We start from the raw sequence: 22,120 nt of genomic DNA on the forward strand, positions 1-22,120 counted from the left end.
TTCTCTTTCTTTCTTTCTTTCTTTTTTTTTTTTAAATACAGTAGTTTTTTGACAACTATAACCCGCTCCCTGCTTTGACTTTGTTGCTGTATGCCTTAACTAGCCTAGCTTGTCAATGTGACCTAGACCATTGACGTTTATCCTCCCGTGCCAAAATTCATGATTCTCTTGGCCATCTGGATGTCTTCTTTGGAAAAATGTCTATTCAGGTCATCTGCCCATTTTAAAATCAGAATGTTTAGGTATTTGTTGTTGTTGTTGTTGTTGTTTGGTGTTGACTTACAGAAGTTCCTTATATATTTTGAATATTAACCCCTGGTCAGAAGCATCATTTGCAAATATCGTCTCCTGATGCATCCTTTGGAAATATCCCCTCCCATTCATTAGGTTGTTTCTTTGTTTGTTGATGGTTTCATTCACTATGCAGCAGCGTTTTATTTTAGTGTAGTCCCAATAGTTTGCTTTTGTATCCCTCACTTTAGGAGACCTATCTAGAAAAATGTTGCTAGGCCAGTGTCAGAAGTCTTACTGCCTATGTTTTCTTCCGTTTTATGGTTTTATGTTTGTTTTATGTCAGTTTTATGGTTTCAGATCTCACATTTAGGTCTTCAATCCATTTTCAGTCTATTTTTGTGTATGGTGAAAAAAAAGTTTCCTTCTTTTGCATGTAGCTGACCAGTTTTTCCAGTACCATTTATAGAGGAGACTGTCTTTTCCACCATTGCATATGGCTGCTTCTTCTGTTGTGGAGTAGTTGACCCTGTAAGTGTGGGTTTATTTCTGAAACTTTTTATTTATTTATTTTTAAAGCTTTTATTTATTTATTTGACAGAGATCACAAGTAGGCAGAGAGAGAGGGAAGCAGGCTTCTCGCTGAGCAGAGAGCCCGATGCAGGACTTGATCCCAGGACCCTGGGATAATGACCTGAGCCAAAGGCAGAGGCTTAACCCACTGAGCCACCCAGGCGCCCCTGAAACTTTTTTTTTTAAAGATTTTATTGATTTGACAGAGAGAGACCACAAGCAAGGGAGGAGTGGCAGGCAGAGGGAGAGGGAGAAGCAGTTTCCCCACAGAGCAGAGGAAGCCTGATATGGGACTCCATCCCAGGACCCTGGGACCATAATCTGAGCTGAAGGCAATCACCCAACAAACTGAGATACCCAGGTGCCCAGTGTGAGTTTATTTCTGGGCCTCTATCCTGTTCTTTTGATCTATTTCTGTATCTCTTTCTGTGGCAGTACTATACTGTGTTGATTACTACTGCTTTGTAGTGTTTTTTGTTTTGTTTTTTGTTTTGTTTTTTTTGGAAGGAAAAGGTTTAATATAAAGATTCAAGATTCACATCAATATAAATGATAAAGTTACCTTTCTCTTGATAAGAGCTCAACTTTTGCCTTTCTCGTTTTAATGTTTCTTGCCATATTTTTTCCTACGTTTTCCTGTTACTTTCACCCCATCTCTCCCTGTCTACCATCCTATTGACGGATTCCCTCCTCTCCCTAGTAGCTTACACTTGATCTTTAGCAAAAGGCCAAGAGGTGATCCCCAGTAGTTTAGAAACTATACTTGTACATAAGCTACAATGATTAAATTCATTTTAACATACTCTTTAACTTTACCAACATCTAGGTAGTATCCGTAACCTTCTTTTCCTATATTCCCCAAGTGCACTGTTAGCTGTTCATCTTCCTGAGTAGGAATGTGGCATTTTATTTTCCTGTTTTCCTTTTTTGATGTGGGAGAAAGATAATCTACATTGTGTGTATGTGTTTATAGTCACCCTAGATTGCTAAAGTATATCCTCCAGTGATTCTTTCAAAGAGGGTATGCAAGAAACAAACTGTGAATTCTTTAATATCAGAAAATGTCTTTTACCTTCAAAATAAAAGCCACTTTGGCTGGATGTAGGATTCTAGGTTTAAAGGTTTTTCCCTGCAGAAATTTTATGTTACTGCCCAATTTACTTCTAGCATCCAGAGTGTCCAGTAAGTCTGCTGTCAGTCTGATTCTTGTTCCTTTGTAGGTTCACGCTCCTCTTTCTGGAAGACTTTTTATGATTTTTTTTATCCTTGCAATTCCCAGATTTCTAGGAGTCTCTATTCATCAATCTTACTGAGTACTTGGTAAGCACTGACAGTCTCAAGACTTGAATTTTTCTTGGCACCTGGGTGGCTCAGTTGGTTAAGCAACTGCCTTTGGCTCAAGTCATGACCCTGGAGTCCTGGGATCAAGTCCCACATCCAGCTCCCTGCTCAGAGGAGGGTCTGCTTCTCCCTCTGACCCTCTCCCCTCTCATGCACTCTCTCTCTCTCTCATAAATAAATAAAATCTTAAAAAAAAAGACGTGAATCTTTCTTTACCTCTGGGAAGTTTTCTTCAATTATTAATTATTTCCTCTGCTCCATTCCCTTTATTATCTTTTTCTGGAATTCCTGTCAAATGGATATTGGAGCTTCTGGATCTCTCCTCTATCTCTGGATCTTTCTTTATGATCTCTTTGGCCGTTTGCATTGTAACCATAGAACATTCTTCAAGTCGATCTTCTAGATCATTCCTTGTCTCTCCAAGTATGTCTCTTCTGCTATTCAGAGCATCTGTGGAATTCTTTATTTCCAAGACCTCTGGATGATAATTTTTAATATTTCTATTCTCCTCTTTTATCTCTTTGAAGTTATTAATTCACTTGTTCTACAATTTTCTTCTCTTATATTATCTGTTTCTTTAGGTGTTGGCAACTTTGTTTGCGGAGTTTTGTGTCCGTTTTCCTTCAAACTATGGTGATTCCTGATGGAGTACTCAAATTTGTACATAAATGCCTATTCTGCTTACCAGAACTTACCTCTAGTGACTTTGAGGGAGAGGCCAAACACAAGGTTAGACAGACTGTCCCAATTCCTTGATTTATGAGCATATCTGTTTCCTCTTTTTTCTGGGGTTTTTGTTCCATCCAAGGTTTCACCAATTTTCATCTGAGTCCCAAGCCCCATAATTTTAGGCAATTTCTTTAAGTCCATTGGAGGCCTCTCTTTTCTCAGTCTGGAGGGCAAGTCTTTACATGTTCTACTTCAGAGTCCTCTCCTTCGTCCCACGGTAAAACTACTTCCATTTCCTACCCTGAACATTCTTCTTCCTCTGGCTCAGAATCTTCTACTTCTTTAGTTACAGTAATCTCCAAGGTATCTTTGGTCATTTCCTCAACTCCATGCTTCATATTTACCACAGTATGGCATTGGAAGATTGAATCCTTTCCTCATATAATTCCAAAGCCACCTCTTCTCCCTTCTTCCCAGCCTTCAAGCTTCCTGCCTCCCTCCTCTTCTGAGCCGTCTTCCTCTCGAGGGTTTGTTTTTCCTTCCACTCTGAAGAGCCTTCCTCCTGAGTCTCTAAGTTTTTCACCTTCTCTGGCTCAGCAACCTTTACATCTTTAACAAATAGCTCAAGCCATCACCAGTTTCCTCTCCAGTTCCATGCTTTGAGTTTACTAGTTTTATCTACTTTTTCTTGAATTTGTATCTTCCTCCTTTCTTTTTTCATTTTGTGGGAGTGTATCTTTCAGTAATTCTTTCGTAAATGATTTCTGGCTGGTACATTTGATGAGGCTTTACATATCTGAAAAGGTCCTTCACCACCCTTAAGGCTTAAATGCTCATGTAACTGGATGTAGAATTTAAATTCAAAATCACTTTCCCTTAGAATGTTGAAGACATTAACTCCATTGCTTACTAATATTCAGTGTTGCTGATGAAAAGTCTGCTGCCAATGCAAGTCTTGCTCCTTCATCTTCTCTGGAGGTTTGTAGAATATTTGCTTTATTCTTTAAATTGAGAGGGATTTTTTTTTCCCATCTTTGCTTTGACCAGTTCGTCCTCTGCAATGTCTGTTCTCTCCTGTTACTTCTGTAGGATGCTCTGTCTCTGGGTCCATCAACTGTATTGCTTATGGCTTCTTCCCCACTTCCCATGACTTTGTGTTTTTGTGATTCATCATGGGGCAATTCCTTACCTTGGTTTGTCTTGTATGCTTTAGCTTCATCTAATTTGCTAGTTAGTTCTTTTCTTCTAAAAGTCAAATTTTCAATATCCTCAACTATTTTAGAGTGTGCTTCTTCTATTTTCTTAATCCTGTTTTTTATGTGACTATATCTTTTATTTGTTACTACTCCTTTTTGGTACTAGAATTCTTTGGATTTTTCATTCTAAAATTTCCTTCAGGTCATATTTTAAAAAGGATTTTAAGTTATTGACTTGAAAAAGAGAATGAGCACAAGTGTGAGTGCAAACAGTTGGGGGAGAGGCAAGAGGGGCAGAGAGAGAGAGGCAGAAGCAGGCTCTCTGCTGAGCAGGGAGTCCGATGTGGGGTTGGATCCCAGGACCCTGAGGTCATGACCTGAGCTGAAGGCAGATGCTTAACTGAGTCACCCGGGCACCCCTCCTTCAGGTCATTTTTAAGAAATTGTCTTATCTTTTCAACCACTAAGTCCCGGTTTTCCATCAAGCCTTTAAACTTGATCATGGTAACTACTGATGTGTCTCTGCATTTTCAGTCTAATACGTGAGCCATCTTCTGGTCAGTTTCTGTCAACCAAATTCTTTCCCCATGGTGATATTTTCCTATTTCTTTGTGAAAGTCTAGCAATTCCTTCCTCCTTCCTTTCTTTCTCTCAAGATTTTACTTTTAAGTCATCTTTTTACCTAGTGTAGGGCTTGAACTGCTAACCCTGGGATCCAGAGTTGCATGCTCTTCTGACAGCCAACCAGGCATTGCAAGTCTAGCAATTTCTGACTGTACATGAGACATTGCTGATATGTATTCAAAACAGAAGTATTTTATTTTTCTGAAGAGTAATTTTTGTTTTTTTAGACCTGCTAAACTCGCAAACTAAAAAATCTTAAAAATAACTGTATGTATCTATATACATCTATATATACATATCATCCAGTGAGGGTCTTCACCTACAAGGAAGTTTTCTGCAGAGCAGTATTTGGTCTTCAGCACAGCTGTGTCTCAGTGCCTTGACAAGAGATCCAGCCTGAGGGGACACACACACACGCACACGCACACCAAGGTCTTTGTAGTATATCTTTAGAAATCTGGGATTGCAATACCTCCATCTTTGTTGTTCTTTCTCAAGATTGCTTTGGCTACTCAAGAACATTTGTGCTTCCATACAAATTTTAGGATTATTTGTCTGTTCTTTGAAAAACTCTGGTGGTATTTTGGTAGGGATTGCATTGAATCCATTGATGTGCTTTGGGTAACATGGACATTTTAACAATGTTTGTTCTTCCAATTCATAATCATGGTACAGTGTTCCATTTGTGTTGTCTTCAATCTCTTTCTCATTGTTGTATAAGTTGCAGAGAACAGGTCTTTTACCTTCTTGGTTAAGTTTACTCCTAAGTCTTTTATTCTTTTTGTTGCAATTATATATGGATTGTCTTCTTAATTTCTTTTTCTGCTACTTTGTTATTAGTGTAAAAGAAATGCAGCAGATTTCTGTATTTTTGTATCCTACAAATTAGTTCATTTATCAGTATTTATTTATTTGAGACACGTGGCAAGATAGGGAACACAGCAGGGGAGTGGGAGGGAAGAAGCAGGCTTCCCATGGAGCAGAGAGCCTGATATGGGGCTCGATCCCAGGACCCTGGGGTCATGACCTGAGCCGAAGGCAGATGCTTAATGACTGAGGCACCCAGGCACCCTCTTCATTTATCAGTTCTAATAGTTGTTGTTGTTGTTGTTGTTGTTGTTGTGAAGTCTTTAAAGTTTTCTTTATTTAAAGTAGACTCCATGTCCACTGTGGTGCACAATGTGGTGCTTGAATTCATGACCATGAAAGTAAGACCTGAGCTGATATCAAGAGTTGGATGCTTAACTAGCTGAGCCACCCAGGTGCCCCTAAGGTTTTTCTGTATGTACTATCCTGTCCTGTGCAGATAGTGACAGCATAACTTCTTCCTTACCAATTCGAATGCCTTGTATTTCTCATGTGATTGCTGTGGCTAGGACTTCTAGTACCATGTTAAATAAGTGATGAATTGGACATCTCTGTCTTGTCTCTAATCATAGAGGAAAAACTGTCAGCTTTTTACCATTGAGTGTGATGTTAGCTGTGGCTTTATTATGCTGAGGTGTGTTCCCTTTAAAACCTACTCTGCTAAAATCCATCCATTTCATGTTGTATTTTGTCAAATGCTTCTCTGTATTTGAGATGATCATATGGCTTTATCCTCTTGCTAATTGGTGCATTCCACTGATCGATTTCAGAATATTGAAACCACCCTTGCATCCCTGGAGTAAAGCCTGCTTGATCTTGCTGAAGGATTTTTTTCCCCTGTATTGTTGAATGCCTTTCGCTGTTATTTTATTGAGGGGGATTTTTGCAACTGTGTTCATCAGAGACGTTAGCTTGTAATTTTTTTGGTACTATCTTCACTTTTGAGGTCAGGGTAGTGCTGGCCTCCTAGAATGAATTTGGAAGTTTTCTATTTTTTTTTGGAATGGTGTTTGAAGGATAGGTATTAACTCTCCTTTGTGTTTGATAGAATTCACCTGTGAATCCATCTAGTCCAATTTTGTTTGTTGGGAGGTTTTTGTTTTGTTTTTTGATTACTGATTTAATGTCATTACTAGTAATTGGTCTGTTCAAATTTTTTTCTTTTACTTTTTTTTTCCCTTTAGATTTTATCTATTTACTTAGCATAAGCAGGGGGATCAGCAGACAGAGGGAGAGAGAGAAGCAGTCTCCCCACTGAGCAGGCATTCCAATGAGGGGCTCGACCCAAGACCCTGGGATCATGACCTGAGCTATCCAGGTGCCTCTCTGTTAAAATTTTCTACCTGTGATTCTAGATGTTTCTGGGCATTTATCCATTGCATTTTTGGAGGTTGTCTAATTTGTCGGCCTGTAATTTTTCATAATCTTATAATCCTTGTATTTTTGTGACGTCCGTTTTCTTTTCCGTTATTTTTTTAAATCTTTTATGGTTTTTTGTCTTTCGTATGTCTATTCTGATCTTTATTTCCTTCTATTTTGGGGCTTTGCTTGTTCTTCTAGCTCTTTTCAGTATATGAAATTGAGATTTTTCTCATTTCTTAAGATAGGCTTATATTGCTATAAATTTTCCTTCTAGAACTACTTTTGCTACATCTCCAGGATTTTGGGCCATTGTGTTTTCATTTTCATTTGTCTCCATGCATTTTTTTCATTTCCCCTTTGATTTCTTGGTTTACCCATTCAGTGTTTAGTAGCATCTTATTTAAATTCCATGTATTTATGTTCTTTATGGTTTTTTTTTAATCTTGTGATTGATTTCTAGTTTCATACTGTTGTAATAAAGAAGCTTGATATGACTTCAGTCTTCTTATATCAAATAAGATTTATTTTGTGGCCTAACATGTGATATATTCTGGAGAACGTTCCATGTGCATTTGACATGAATGTGTATTCTGTTTCTGGGTGGAATGTTCTATATGTATCTGTTATGTTCATCTGGTCTAAAGTGTTGTTCAAAGCCACTGTTTCCTTGTTAATTTTCTGTCTGGGTGACCTATTGATGTATACAGGGTCTTAAAGTCCTCTACAGTAATTACTGTCAATTTATCCCTTTGTGTCTGTTAATTGCTTTATGTACTTAGGTCTCCTATATTGGCACATAGATAATTGTAACATTCTCTTGTTTTCTGGTTGGATTGATGCCTTTATCATTAGGTAGTGCTCTTCTTTGTCTCTTGCTACAGTGTTTTACAGTATTTTATGTAAGTATTGCCACTCCAGCTTTTTTTTTTTTTTCCTTTGCATGTTAAATGTTTTTCCAGCCCTTCACTTTCAGTGTATGTGAGTTTAGGTCTGAAGGGAGTCTCTTGTAGGCAGCATATAGATAGGTTTTGTTTTTGCTTTTTTTTCTTCTTTTTTAATCCACTCACTCTGTCCTTTCTTTTCCCTTTCCTTTGCTTCCTTCCCTCCTTTCTCTCTTTTTTTTTTTATCATTTTTTTAAATTTATTTTCAGCATAACAGTATTCATTGTTTTTGCACCAGTCCCAGTGCTCCATGCAGTCCGTGCCCTCTCTAATACCCACCACCTGGTTCCCCCAACCTCCCACCCCCCCACCTCTTCAGATCCTTCAGATTGTTTTTCAGAGTCCATAGTCTCTCATTGTTCACCTCCCCTTCCAATTTCCCCCAAATGCCTTTTCCTAACTCCCCATGTCCTCCATGCTATTTGTTATGCTCCACAAATAAGTGAAACCATACGATAATTGACTCTCTCTGCTTGACATATTTCACTCAGCATAATCTCTTCCAGTCCCGTCCATGTTGATACAAAAGTTGGGTATTCATCCTTTCTGATGGAGGCATAATACTCCATAGTGTATATGGACCACATCTTCCTTATCCATTCGTCCATTGAAGGGCATCTTGGTTCTTTCCACAGTTTGGCAACCGTGTCCATTGCTGCTATAAACATTGGGGTACAGATGGCCCTTCTTTTCACTACATCTGTCTCTTTGGGGTAAATACCCAGTAGTGCAATTGCAGGGTCATAGGGAAGTTCTATTTTTAATTTCTTGAGGAATCTCCACACTGTTCTCCAAAGAGGCTGCACCAACTTGCATTCCCACCAACAGTGTAAGAGGGTTCCCCTTTCTCCACATCCCCTCCAACACATGTTGTTTCCTGTCTTGCTAATTTTGGCCATTCTAACTGGTGTAAGGTGATATCTCAATGTGGTTTTAATTTGAATCTCCTTGATGGCTAGTGATGATGAACATTTTTTCATGTGTCTGATAGCCATTTGTATGTCTTCATTGGAGAAGTGTCTGTTCATATCTTCTGCCCATTTTTTGATATGATTATCTGTTTTGTGTGTGTTGAGTTTGAGGAGTTCTTTATAGATCCTGGATATCAATCTTTTGTCTGTACCGTCATTTGCAAATATCTTCTCCCATTCCATGGGTTGCCTCTTTGTTTTCTCGACTGTTTCCTTTGCTGTGCAGAAGCTTTTGATTTTGATGAAGTCCCAAAAGTTTATTTTGGCTTTTGTTTCCTTTGCCTTTGGAGACATATCTTGAAAGAACTTGCTGTGGCTGATACCAAAGAGGTTACTGCCTATGTTCTCCTCTAGGATTCTGATGGATTCCTGTCTCACGTTGAGGTCTTTTATCCATTTTGAGTTTATCTTTGTGTACGGTGTAAGAGAATGGTCGAGTTTCATTCTTCTACATATAGCTACCCAGTTTTCCCAGCACCATTTATTGAAGAGACTGTCTTTTTTGACAAAACCCAGCATCCGTTCCTGATTAAAATGCTTCAAAGTATAGGGGTAGAGGGAGCATTCCTGAACTTCATCAAATCTATCTATGAAAAACCCACAGCAAATATCATCCTCAATGGGAAAAAGCTTGCAGCCTTCCCGTTGAGATCAGGAACATGACAAGGATGCCCACTCTCACCACTCTTGTTCAACATAGTATTAGAAGTCCTAGCAACAGCAATCAGACAACAAAGAGAAATAAAAGGTATTCAAATTGGCAATGAAGAAGTCAAACTCTCTCTCTTCGCAGATGACATGATTCTTTATATGGAAAACCCAAAAGACTCCACCCCCAAACTACTAGAACTCATACAGCAATTCAGTAACGTGGCAGGATACAAAGTCAATGTACAGAAATCAGTGGCTTTCTTATACACTAATAATGAAAATACAGAAAGGGAAATTATAGAATCAATTCCTCCTTTCTCTTTCTCTCTCTTCTTTCTCTTTCTCTCTTCCTCTCCTCTCTCTCTCTCTCTCTTTCTCTTTCTGTCTTGTAAATGCCATGCCCAATGTGGGGCTTGAACTCATGAGCCCTAGATCAAGGGCTGCATTTTCTACTGACTGAGCCCCCCGTCCCTTTATCTTTTGATTGGAGCATTTAATCCATCGAGGGCCTTTTATGATTGGAATATTTTGAAAATGATATGCCTCCCTGTGCAGTTAAACAGAACATTTATCAAGTGCCTCCATTGGGTTTGAGGTTCTCCATTTTTGCATGGGTGGACAAGGTGGTCCTGGATCTTCTGGTGAAGGGTCTGCTGCTTGGTCATCCCCATTTTCACCACCGATGCCATCCCTGCCAGGTTAGATTTCCTTACTACCTTGTTATTTGCTGACTCAACTATTTTAAGCATAGAAAACCCACAACACTGGCCCTGGTAAAGTATAGAGTGCACCATGGTCCGAGCCCCTCTCCTACAGGGCCTTTAGGGACACCTAGGAAAGAATGCAGAACTATTTCCATTTTTCAATCAAGGAGAATGAGATGATCAGAGGTCTATGCTTTGAGCAAGTGGAGAAATATTCCTCTAAGTTATTCATAGCTCCTGGGATACTTGATGGGTATCTGAGGACCTGCTAGGTCTCAGTGGCTGGTGCTGGTGTTCCGAATCATCATCACCCACTTAAGGGGGGCCTGGACAGTATCCTTTGTGGTAAATTACATGGGAGTCAGTTATCTCCATAGATGAGAGGAGGGAATTGTAGTTAGTATTTGAGCATACACTAGCCTCCTACCTTCTCACTGTTGGAAATGTAACGGTTACAGATATGCAACAAGTCCATGTATTAGCAGCCTTTGATGTCGGAACTGTTGAAGATGATTGGGTTAAACTATGGAAAGGTTCCAGTTAAAATTGCAGTGCTCTGAATGAAGTGGTTTATTCAGTTTAACTGCATCTAGGTTACCTAAATTATGTACCCTCTTTAAAAATGCTGACATTCACCTCTTCTTTTGGAATAATTATTTTTATATAATTAGGGTCCTATTTTATTCCTAGAAGTACCTGAGAGAGAATAACTATAATTGTAGTAGCATCTTATTGAATAATGTTCCACTAATTCAGAACTGAAGATAATTTGGCAAGACAGAGTGGAAATGGATCATTACTCTCCTAGAAGAAGTGATCTCTCCTAGAAGAATGTAGGGATAGGATCCCAGATTAACTTGCAATTGCTTAAAAGAAGAGCTCACCGTCTTCATGCTCCTTGAAGATGTTTATCTGCCAGTAATTCGTGGGAGTTATTCAAAACAGCCCCTCTCCTGTCTCTACTTTGCACAATTCAGTCAGAGTAACTACATAACGTCAGTTATGAAATCACATAAAATTACATACAATATTTATGTAAGCCTTCTCTTCAATTTTTTAAAAAAAGATCTTGAGGTGGGGGCAGGAGCAGAGGGGGAAGGATAAGCAGACCCCATGCGGAGCACTGAGCCCAACGCTGGGCTCAGTCTCACAACCCAGAGATCAGGACCTGAGCCCAAATCAAGAGTCTGATACTTGACCGACTGAGCCATCCAGGGGCCCCAGCCTTCTCTTCAATTTTGATGACACTTTAAAAACCTAATCCAGGGGCGCCTGGGTGGCTCAGTGGGTTAAACCTCTGCTTTCGGCTCAGGTTATGGTCTCAGGGTCCTGGGATCAAGCCCTGCATCGGGCTCTCTTCTCAGCGGGGAACCTGCTTCCCCCTCTTTGTCTCTGCCTGCCTCTCTGCCTACTTGTAATCTCTCTTTGTCAAATAAATAAATAAAATCTCTTACAAATACATACATACATACATACATACCTACATACCTAATCCAATAGTTAGGTTTCCTGACACAAACAGTGGACATCTGAGATGCAGGGATCTCTGAGGCCCAGGAAAGGTAGAAGCATTAACGAGTGGCATTTTCCAAATGCTGACCTAGTCCAGCGTCCGGGGTTATGACAGGGTGGCGTGGCTAGAGTTCATTCTTTTCCTTACATTCAGGCTTTTTTACTGAGGTCCTCTACAGCAATTTAGATTTTGCTGTTTCCTAAACTCTTACAATATAAAAGTGTAAAAATACATGATTGGAGCTAAGCACGGTAGGATTCAGTGCATTCTCCGTTCGAATACGAATCATTAGTTGGTAGAATCCAGATGAAGATTTTCCGTGTGGTCCAATTTTAGCTCTTTAGGGATTAGCCAGACTCTTTGTCATCTTTATCTGTTGCCTTTTTCCCTGTTTTTCTGATAGTCATCTGTGCTGCTGGGGATTAGGCAGAGAGGGGTGATTCACTCCTGCCGGACTTCTCCTCCCTCCCTTGATACGACTGCAAGCATACAAAGTGACTGTTCTTCATGAACCATTCGCGCAGCAGCTGTTATCTTCAGCCTTCTTGTCCATTTTTATTTAATCCTCGTGCAAACTGGATGGGGAGCCAAGGCTCTGAAGTTAATATCACTTGTCCAGACTCTCACAGCAGAGCCGGCCTTCAGGACCAAGTCCATCTGACCCCATTGCCGACACCTCCGAACACACGCCGCCCCTGTGCGCCCTGCAGTCTTGACTGTTGAACACGTGTCTGTCTCTCCCACCGAGGGTGGGCTCCTTCAGAGCTGGAGCTGGGTGCCGGGCACAGTGGGGACTCGTTGTTGTTAACTGAACTGGGCTTGGAGGTTTGGTTGCTGGGGGGTGGGAAGAGAGGTTGGAGTGAACTGCGACAGAAGAAAGCCCTGGGGTAGGGTGCTTATCTCTCTCTAAATTTCTGTGGGTGTTTGCGGCTGCATTGTAAAACAGAAGACTGGTGCTGGAAGAGACTTCTGTCCTGGTTTTAGGGGGCACAGCATGTGTGCTGACCGGGCAGCCCTTTGACACCTTGAAAGTGAAGATGCAGACGTTCCCTGACCTGTACCGGGGCCTCACCGACTGCTGCCTGAAGACCTACTCCCAGGTGGGCTTCCGCGGCTTCTACAAGGGGACCAGCCCAGCGCTGATCGCCAACATCGCCGAGAACTCGGTCCTCTTCATGTGCTACGGCTTCTGCCAACAGGTGGTGCGGAAAGTGGTTGGATTGGAGAAGCAGGCCAGGCTGAGGTGAGTTGTGGGCACTAACACTTTCTTCCTTTGTTTAGAAAGACAACGTTGTTGTCCAGTCAAAATTTTTATACCTTATGGGAAGAGTGTTTCCTTTTTTAACATAACCACTTTGTTTCTGATTGTGAAGTTGTCTTGTAAAACTTGCAGAAGGCTGGTCAGTAATGCACCGTGGAGAAGGAGGTGCCCTTATGTGCTGGTGTTCTTCAGGAAGATGCTTTTCAGATGCCGCTGGTGGTACTGCTTCTCTTGTGGGCACGAGGGCTGGACGGGAGCCACAGGTGCAACTTGTGAGCCGAGCTTTGGGTTCCCCTTCATCACAGTGCAGAGGACTGGAAGAAGCTGCGTGAGCCAGACAGGCTGGAGAGCAACTTGGAATTTGGGGAGGAGTTGGAAGCATCTGTGAAGATGCGGATGGACTGACTCTTGTCTGGCCAAGTCTGCCCAAACATCGGACTTCGGCTTGTGCTGCGTCCTCCCTTGCATATTTATTTACACAGAGACCATAGAGGATTCAGGAACCACCGGCATGTGTAGTCCTCCCTTTTTTTTTTTTTAAGATTTTATTTATTTATTTGACAGAGATCACAAGTAGGCAGAGAGGCAGACAGATAGAGAGGGGGAAGCAGGCTCCCCGCAGAGCACAGAGCCCAATGTGGGGCTCGATCCCAGGACCCCGGGACCATGACCTGAGCCGAAGGCAGAGGCTTTAACCCACTGAGCCACCCAGGCGCCCCTAGTCCTCCCTTTTTTTGAATGTTGATTTATTTTAAATCATTTAAAATGGTATCAGGTTCAAGGTTGGGCAGATAGCCGTATGGGTTGTTACGGTAGGAATTGGAAACCCATTTGCAACTCCGGTCCCACCCGACTGTAGGCCCCTTCTGTACAGAAGTGTTCTCTGGAGACGCCTAGTGATCTCAAAGATGTGCCCTTTTGTAAGCAGGAGTTTTGTCTTCCTGGATGGAACGTGTTTTTTAAAGGCTTGGTACTGGATGGAATCATCCAGGGAGATAGCATCTGTAGAGGGCTGTGCATGGATTCCAGCACCTTCCGGCACAGAAGGGGTCATGAAGAGGAGGAGGAAGTAAAGAAATAAGCAGGAGAGAAACCAGGAGAGTGTGGGATCTCATGCTAGAGACTGACAGAAAGAACACTGTAGCGACTGTCACTCTTCCTGCTAGAGGGGGACACTTTCTCTGGGACAAGATGGGACGTTTAGGTCCCCTGCAACATTCCCAGAGGAGGATGCCTTATGGAGAAGATGGAGGTAGGAAGCAGCCACATGAGGTCCTGGAGGAAGTCCTATGGCCAAGAAGCCATTCTGTTTCATGTGGTCCTACCCCGTACCCTTCTCTCCGGTCCTGGTGAGGCAGGAGGGAGCTGCGTCTTCATCCCACAGAACGGTGTTTGCTTATTACCTGGCAGGGAAAGACCACCTTAGAGTTGATGGAGCTGGGGCACCCACACCTGTCCTGTTTCATTCATCCCTCCTCATGATCCTGTGAGAGCAGCAGAGCCCCTGCTGTTCTCTTTTAAAGCTGGGGACTCCGACTTGCAGATACTGGCTTAGGATCCTATTACTTGAGCTCATAACTGAGCGCAGGACCCAAAGCCGTGTCTTCTGAGTCCCCGTCCAGTACTCTTGCCATAAGACCAGAGTCGGGGCTCTGGACTGTGGTAGGGGTCAGGTCTAGAGGAAGGCGTGGTCAGTAGAGGCAATGAAAGGAAAGCACTGCTTGGAAGAGCCTGCCGTGAATTTCAGCAATGATACCGTAAATATTTGCATGTCCTTGGCTTGAATGCCACCCCGAGTAGAGTTCTCCTTTGACCTTTGTCCACATGGGTTCTTAACACAGCAGGAGGGTTCAGGTACATGTTTGTTGAATGGGTGATAAGCAGCCGATTCTTACCAAATCCCATCCTGTGCCCGCTGCGGTTTCAGTTCTGGGTCTAACGCCTCTCCTGCAGGTGCAGCCTGGGGCCCCGCGTAGGGGAGAGGACTCAAAGTCCACTGCAAGTGTGCTTTGGCCTTGTTGTTGCACTAGAACAGCGTGCTCATACTCAGGCAGCCGACTCTTAGGCTGAAGGGCTTCCACACTGATCGATGCCATCTTTGTTCCCGCAAACCTGGCCGTTCTGGCTACTGGTCAGCAAATTGATGAAGGGTGCCCGAGGGAAACGAAGCCTGGATCTGCAGGCTGGCCGAAAGACTGCAGAAACCACTTTAAGCTTTGGTCTTGACAGTCCGCTGAGTAGGTGTGAACCATGTTGGACAGTTTCCATTTGCTAGAAGCTGAGCACAAGCAGAGTTGCATGTCTCCGGGTAATGGCCTCATGCCCGATTCTCTGAAATGAGAAGCAAGTCTGGAACGCAAGCAGGGTCTCCCTCCTGGAAGAAAGCCTGCTCCCCACCAACTCTTCTGGGAGCAGGCAGGCTTGGGCCCTGCCCTCCGTCTGCCCATGGCACCGATGCCAGGTCACCAGGGAACAGAAGGTTGGGGCTGAGATTGGAGGTGGCCCTTGGTTTTCTATTCCTGTCTGACCTCCGTTTATGTGACTGTTTAACGGAACCCCGGACAGTCGCATGTGCTCATTCTGTTAGGCTTTTGCTCACAGTTTGGGGGAAAACTTGTGAGGGGATCTCAGTAGCCAGGGGAGGGGGACACTTCACGGGGGTGTGGCGTCCTGGTGGTTAGGTGACGGCAGGCTGCTGGCTTGAACAGATGAGAGTCAGGGAGCCAGTTGTCCTGTGAGCAGCTCACTCTTCCTGCCCAGTCCCGGGTGCCAACAGAGCTCTTGTGACTGAACATTCCCGGGCTGGAAGGGATCTTATTTTCTGACCCTTGTGAATGCTCAAGAGAATTTCTGATAATTAATTTCTCAGACTTTTCCCCGTATTTTTGAACTCCGATAGGACCTCACTTTCACAGCTCTGCTGGTGACTGTGGCTGGTGGTACCAGACCCTCCTATGGTGAAATGAATGCTGCTTGTGTTTATATGCATTTGTTTCTCCGTTTAGATTCCCGATGTAGCCATTTTACCTCCAGACCTTGAGCTTGCTGACCCCCTCCTTCACCCCAACCTCCTCCACCATACTCGCTCCTGCTGCCTTCTGTGGCTGAGGTCAGGAGGTCATCAGTGGAACTGGGAAATCTTTTTTGCAATGAACAGCTTTTTGGTTAAAGATTTATTCTGGGCTTTCATCTGCAACAGTTACTTTGTATATGTGGTTGTTCCAGGTTGGATTGGGAGTGTGCAGGGATGGCCCCGGAGCCTTGCTTTATGAAGCTTAGTGGCAGATACGCCAAAGTATTGGTGATGGTGTGTCTTTGGGGTGGTGGGAGTTTGGGTAATTTTTTTCCTCCCTCTTTTTTGTTTTTTGTTTTTCGTTTTATATATCACTGTGTCTTCGTTGTGGCTGCTGTAACAAAATACCGTCAACTGGATGGCTTAAACAAACATTTGTTTCTCACAGTTTTGAAAACTGGAAAGCCAAAGATCATGGTGCTGGTTGATTTGGTGTCTGGTGAGGGCCTATTTCCTGGTTTACAGAGGGGCACCTTCTTGCTGTGTCCTCAAAGGGTGGAGAGAGAGAGCGGTGGCCTCTTATAAGGACATTGATTGCATCATGGGGGGATTCTACCCTCACGACCTCACTAACTCTAATCACCTCCCAGAGGTCCGCTCCGAATACCGTCACCTTGGGGGATTACGGCTTCTGCATAGAGCCTTAGGAGTGGGGGATACATTCGTGTGTGTCGCCAGGACTGTGACTAATAAAAGGAGCTGGATCTTGCAGTCAGGCAGAACCAGGTCTGAATCCTAGCATTGCCACGTGGTAGTGGTGTGACTCCAGGTACATTAAGTATTCTGTGCACGGTTTTTCCACATGAAAATCGGGGTGTCGGTATCGGTGTTGGCCTCCCAGGGCTGGGGTCCTTAGATGAAACCGCATGTGCGAGTTCCCAGTGGGCACTCAGGAAAGTGTTCCTCTCCTTTGATCCTTGCTCTCCCTTACCAGTCGGGTGCTTTGCGTGGGGAGTGCTGAATGAATGAGTGACCGGACTCCCGTGCTGGTTTCTTTCCAGTGATCTGCAGAACGCAGCTGCGGGTTCCTTCGCCTCTGCCTTTGCGGCCCTGGTGCTCTGCCCCACTGAGCTCGTCAAGTGCCGGCTGCAGACCATGTATGAGATGGAGTCATCAGGGAAGATCGCCAGAAGCCACAAGTAAGTGCTGTTCGGGCACAAACGTTGGGTCTCTTGTTGCCTTGGTGCATTGAGTATTTGTCAGTTTTATATTCTACTGAAACTCAGTGGCAGAGAAAGAGATTTATCTACTCCAAAATACTGTGTTTTTAGAACTCTTTCCCCTACCAGTCAGAGGGGGACTTCCCAAATGAACTGACCCACTCCTGCTCCCACAACGGACCACTGTCTGCAGATATTTCACACCTGGGAAGTGGAGAGGCCGAGAACTCCTCTCACTCTTGGCTCATTGAGTGCATGAGGCAGTGTCCCCAGCTGTGTTGAGCAGACAGCTTTGAAACCGTGTCTGAGAGCTGAGCCTTCAGAAATGCCACCTTGGGTTCCAAGATGAATATTTGGTGCCTGTTCCCAGGTTTCACGTGAGCTGATTAGCCCAGATCCCAGGGTCACTCTCTTACCTCCCTCCCCCAACCTTCTCGTGTACCCACAGAGAGCCTGGCTTCTGAACGCTCCTCAGAGCCCTCGTGAGCTACTCTGCAGCCATCAGAATGCTCTCCCCCTCAGTCCTGCAAACAGATTCTAGTTACATGAGTGTGTGTCATACACCGTGTGATTTATTGTCTTTATTAATCTCAACATTTGCTTATTTACTTAACATCTGGCTGACTAAAGCTCTTTGTCACTGTGGTTGACTCGGTTTGTAAATCTGACTGGAAAAATCAGATTAATTGACCATTTACAGAAGTAGTCTCCTCCCAGGGAGGGTGGGGTTGCTGATAGAGTTCTATATCCTGCACCCTGGAGATTCTTTACAACCAGTTTGAAGCTATTATTTAGAGCCTAGAGGTCCAAAAGCATAAGTCTTTGAAACTTTTTATTGAAATATGGTGTACACCCAGAAATCATAAGTGGGGGTTCTAATAGTCACTAAACAAACACTTTCGTAACCAATGCCCAGGAACAGAACCCAGAAAGTTGCTCTCATGTCCCTTAGGAGTAGTTTAAGGTATTTTTTTCATTTAAATTTTTTATTTAAATTCAATTTAGTTAACATATGATGTATTATTAGTTCCAGGGTAGGATTTAGTGATTCATCACTTAAAGATAACACCCAGTGCTCATTACATCAAGCACCCTCCTTAATGCCGGTCACCAATTACCCCATCCCCCCACCCACCTCTCCTCCAGCAACCTTCAGTTGGTTTCCTAAGGTTTGTTCTTTTTTTTTTTTTAAGATTTTATTTATTTGACAGAGAGCATAAGTAGGCAGAAAGGCAGGCAGAGACAGAGAGGGAAGCAGATGTGGGGCTTGATCCCAGGACCCTGGGATCATGACCTGAGCCGAAGGCAGAGGCTTTAACCCACTGAGCCACCCAGGCACCCCTTCCTAAGGTATTTTTTAAGGAAAGTAATTGTTGGCTCCAAAAACTTAAGCGAATGGACACCTTACACAAAGGTAAGTATCGGTTGACAATATTTTAGGTGTGGCTATATACTCCTGGCCTACACAGGGGTATATGGTACCTTGGGGTTAAGACTTGGTTCAGAAGGCAGGCCGTCATGTTGAGTTGGATCACTGTGTTACATTCCCATTATAGAATGGGAGCTGAGTTGTAGGAAGGACCTAGATAATGAGTGATGCCTGATGAAGCCTTCTGAAATGCTTTTGATTACCGGGGGGTTTGATTCTTCACTGGTCCAAGCGAGGTCACCTGCTGAGAGCACAGTGAAGAGCAAGGGGGTTCCCTAAAACACACCAAAGATGTGGTTTCTGCTGCTGTTTTCCTGACAGATAAGGCCTGCCGTGGTGCGCACCATCAGGAAGAGGGGTCTAGACAGAAAGGATCCTGCATTACTGCTGCTCCAGGGCTCTGATCAGCCTGAAATAGAAATTCTTGCCTACTTACTTTCTAAGAACTAAATCCTCTGTGCTTCTTGCCCTGTAGAGTTTCTAAGAATTTCCTTTGTCTTGCCTTCAAGTAACATCTACTCCCTTCCTCCTTCGCTGCACTAACACAAAGCAAAAAGACCGTAAGCACTTGAACAGATTCCTTCTATACCTACCGATTCAAAAGAAAGATAGAGGAGGGACGTCTGGGTGGCTCAGTGGGTTAAAGCCTCTGCTTTCAGCTCGGGTCATGATCCCGGGGTCCTGGGATCGAGCCCTGCATTGGGCTCTCTGTTTGGCGGGGAGCCTGCTTCCTCCTCTCTCTCTCTGCCTGCATCTCTCCTACTTGTGATCTCTGTCAAATAAATAAATAAAATCTTAAAAAAAAAAAAAAGAAGAAGGGTGGGCACTGAAGGAGGTAGAGGAGTGGGCAAATACGAGGGCATTTTATTCTTGCTGAGCCTGTACAGCTCCTTATTGTAATTTCTCTTATTCATTGTTGGAGAAAAGTGGGTATTGGCTCTTTTACATCTTGGATAATATCCAGAATGTATGCATACACTTTTTTTCCCCAGTGAACTAAAAAGTGAATTTGTTTATTGAGGGCAAGAGGATGCAGGCAATATAAAAATAAGAGCTTGTCTGGCTTTCCCCGACTTTTCTTTCTCCGCCTGTCAAATGGGGGTTGGATTTTATTTGTATGTGTTCTGAGGGTCCCGATCTGCTCCTGGAATCCTTTATACAGGAGGAAGCTGTGGGGCAGATTCCTGAAGACCACCTCCCCCGACCACCCTTGGGGAGAACGGTCATCGGGCAGGAGTGTTGGCTCGGTAGCACCTACTTCTTTTCCCTTCTCGTGTGCCATAAAATTTACCTTGCCTGCAAGGTGAGCCTTGCAACTAGCACAAAGCAGCTCTAGGAACCCGCTCTGCCGTGTTGGCACTGGTCCAGGTCCTTCATTGTTTTGTCCACAGTCAGAGGAGGTCTTTCTGATTTTCCAGAAATCCAGGGTCCTCCTTCTCCAGGAGTGTTCTCAGGGCTTCCTTTGCTGAGTGGCACACTCGGGAAATGTGAACATGGTTCCATCTGAGACGGGGTTCTGGTGTGGTCTGCTGAAGTCTTGGCCGGAGGCCCGGTGGCCACACACAGTTCTCTGTGAATACACACTTTAATGATATTTCTTTGCTGTTGGATAGTTCAGGTGAGAACAGCTGTCCTAAAATAATAGGATCTGTGCTTCTCTGAGATTTCCTCCCTGCAGAAGCCTCCTTTTCAGAATTTGGGTCCCTGGGTTTCTAGAATCAGCCATTCCCTGCCTGCCCAGGGTTGAGCCAGGCCTGCCACTGGGGTGGGAGTGCCAGCCTCGCCCCCCGGCCCCCCCATTTCCCCGGCCCTAAGCACAGCTCCCTGTCTCCCTGCAGCACAGTCTGGTCCGTGGTGAAGAGCGTCCTCAGGAAGGACGGCCCCTTGGGCTTCTACCACGGCCTCTCCAGCACCTTACTCCGAGAGGTGCCCGGCTATTTCTTCTTCTTTGGCGGCTACGAGCTGAGCAGGTCGTTTTTTGCATCAGGGAGACCGAAGGATGAGCTGGGTAAGCATCTGGCTGGGCCGGGCCGGGCGCGCCCCACAGTGGCCTGCTTGTTGCCGAGGCTGCGGGGGCCACTGGGCACTGAGCTTTCCGGAGGCCGGGAAAGGACCTTGGCACCTTCCTCTGGTGCACTCATGTCCTCGCCTCAGGGGTGGCGCTGTGCATCCCAGACTTCTTCACTGGAATAACATTTTGGGGGGGGGAATATAGAACTTACTTTCCTGTGGGAACTCGTCAGTAAAGGGGTAAGTCACCTGTGAAGCATTTTGCAATAAGCATGAAACTTGGTAATAACTCCTGAGAGTGTTTCCAGAGGACTGAAAAGTGTCATTCTTTCTAGCTTGTCCTGTGTAGCTGCTTGACGCAATCATGGCCGTGTTTGGCTTGCATGAATGATTACTTGTTTCTTCTCAACACATCACTTCAGTGTTCTGGACTTATTCCGGGGTTAGGCAAGCTCCCAGGCTTAACTATCGTGTTTAATAAGACAACTTTGGCTTTCATGGAAAAGGAAGAATCAGGGCTGTGGGGCATTAAAATAATGAAATACTGCAGACTGAGAGGTTTGGAGAAAACGTGACCTGTGTTTCAGTGGCCACTGTTCTCATTCCCCATGGGGTGGGGGCAGGTTGCCATGTTGCTGGCGGCCTGCTGGTTCTGTGTGGGCCAGTCCTTTGGAGGGCAGGCCGGGAGGGACACAGCGCCACAGTGACCAGCACTGACATGGTCCTGTGATGAGGGGCAGACCCAGAGTGCCACATGGGACCTTGTGTCCTCTGAGCAGGGAGCCCAAAGGAGAGTTGATTCCTGAGATCATGACCTGAGCTGAAGGCAGATGCCTTACTGACTGTGCCACAGGTGCCCCAAATATCAGCATTTTTATTTGCATCTACCTGCACCCACTACCACCTTGACCTCTGGAAATGCTGTCCTTGAGACAAAAATGCTATTGGCTGCTTTCCTCCTCTAGGCCCTGTCCCTTTGATGTTAAGCGGTGGAGTTGGTGGGATCTGCCTCTGGCTTGCTGTTTACCCAGTGGATTGTGTCAAATCCAGAATTCAAGTTCTTTCCATGTCTGGAAAACAGGCAGGATTTATCGGAACCTTTATAAGCATTGTGAAAAATGAAGGTGAGTCTGCTCATTGCAGAAATGTAGTGGGTGTGTATAGACCGGCCATTTCGCTGTAACCCTCATGGAGGTTGATCACGTGTGTGTGGTTGCTCTCTTCCCCTGCCTCCTGTCCTTTTTCTAGCGCCCCTTCCTTAACTTACTTCCATTCTCAAGAATGTTTAATGTCCTTGTTCCTCACTTCTGGGCCAGGATTCTTTGTTCTAAATAGCCCGGAGGGAACTTTAAAACTCCAGATTGTGCCTAAGGGGACAAAGGCTTGGAAGTCAGCACCCCTTGTTTTATAGAATATAGATAGTATCAGAAAATGATCTCTAACAGAACCACTAAAGGATTTAAAAGAACGTGCTGCAAGTCCCTAATGCTAAGACTTCCTGAAGGTGATTGGCTCTGAATTTTGAGAGTTAACGTAGGAGTAT

At 44.2% G+C, this 22,120-nt stretch overlaps 1 protein-coding gene across 9 annotated transcripts in view; it reads left to right on the forward strand.

The window, feature by feature from the left end:
* Positions 1–22,120, forward strand: part of SLC25A15 (solute carrier family 25 member 15) — a 36,839-nt gene that overhangs the window by 6,233 nt on the left and 8,486 nt on the right. For 7 of the 9 annotated variants that reach the window (XM_047723273.1, XM_047723274.1, XM_047723275.1 and 4 more), the window contains exons 3-6: positions 12,629–12,887; positions 16,980–17,117; positions 20,406–20,575; positions 21,543–21,701. In XM_047723273.1, the coding sequence (XP_047579229.1) occupies positions 12,629–12,887; positions 16,980–17,117; positions 20,406–20,575; positions 21,543–21,701 (726 nt within the window). Of the gene's footprint in view, positions 1–6,768; positions 6,824–12,628; positions 12,888–16,979; positions 17,118–20,405; positions 20,576–21,542; positions 21,702–22,120 lie in introns of those variants that run through there. The other 2 variants (XM_047723277.1, XM_047723278.1) reach the window with 2 other exon arrangements.

The sequence above is a fragment of the Lutra lutra genome, chromosome 3 (assembly GCF_902655055.1).
Source record: "Lutra lutra chromosome 3, mLutLut1.2, whole genome shotgun sequence".
NCBI lineage: Eukaryota > Metazoa > Chordata > Mammalia > Carnivora > Mustelidae > Lutra > Lutra lutra.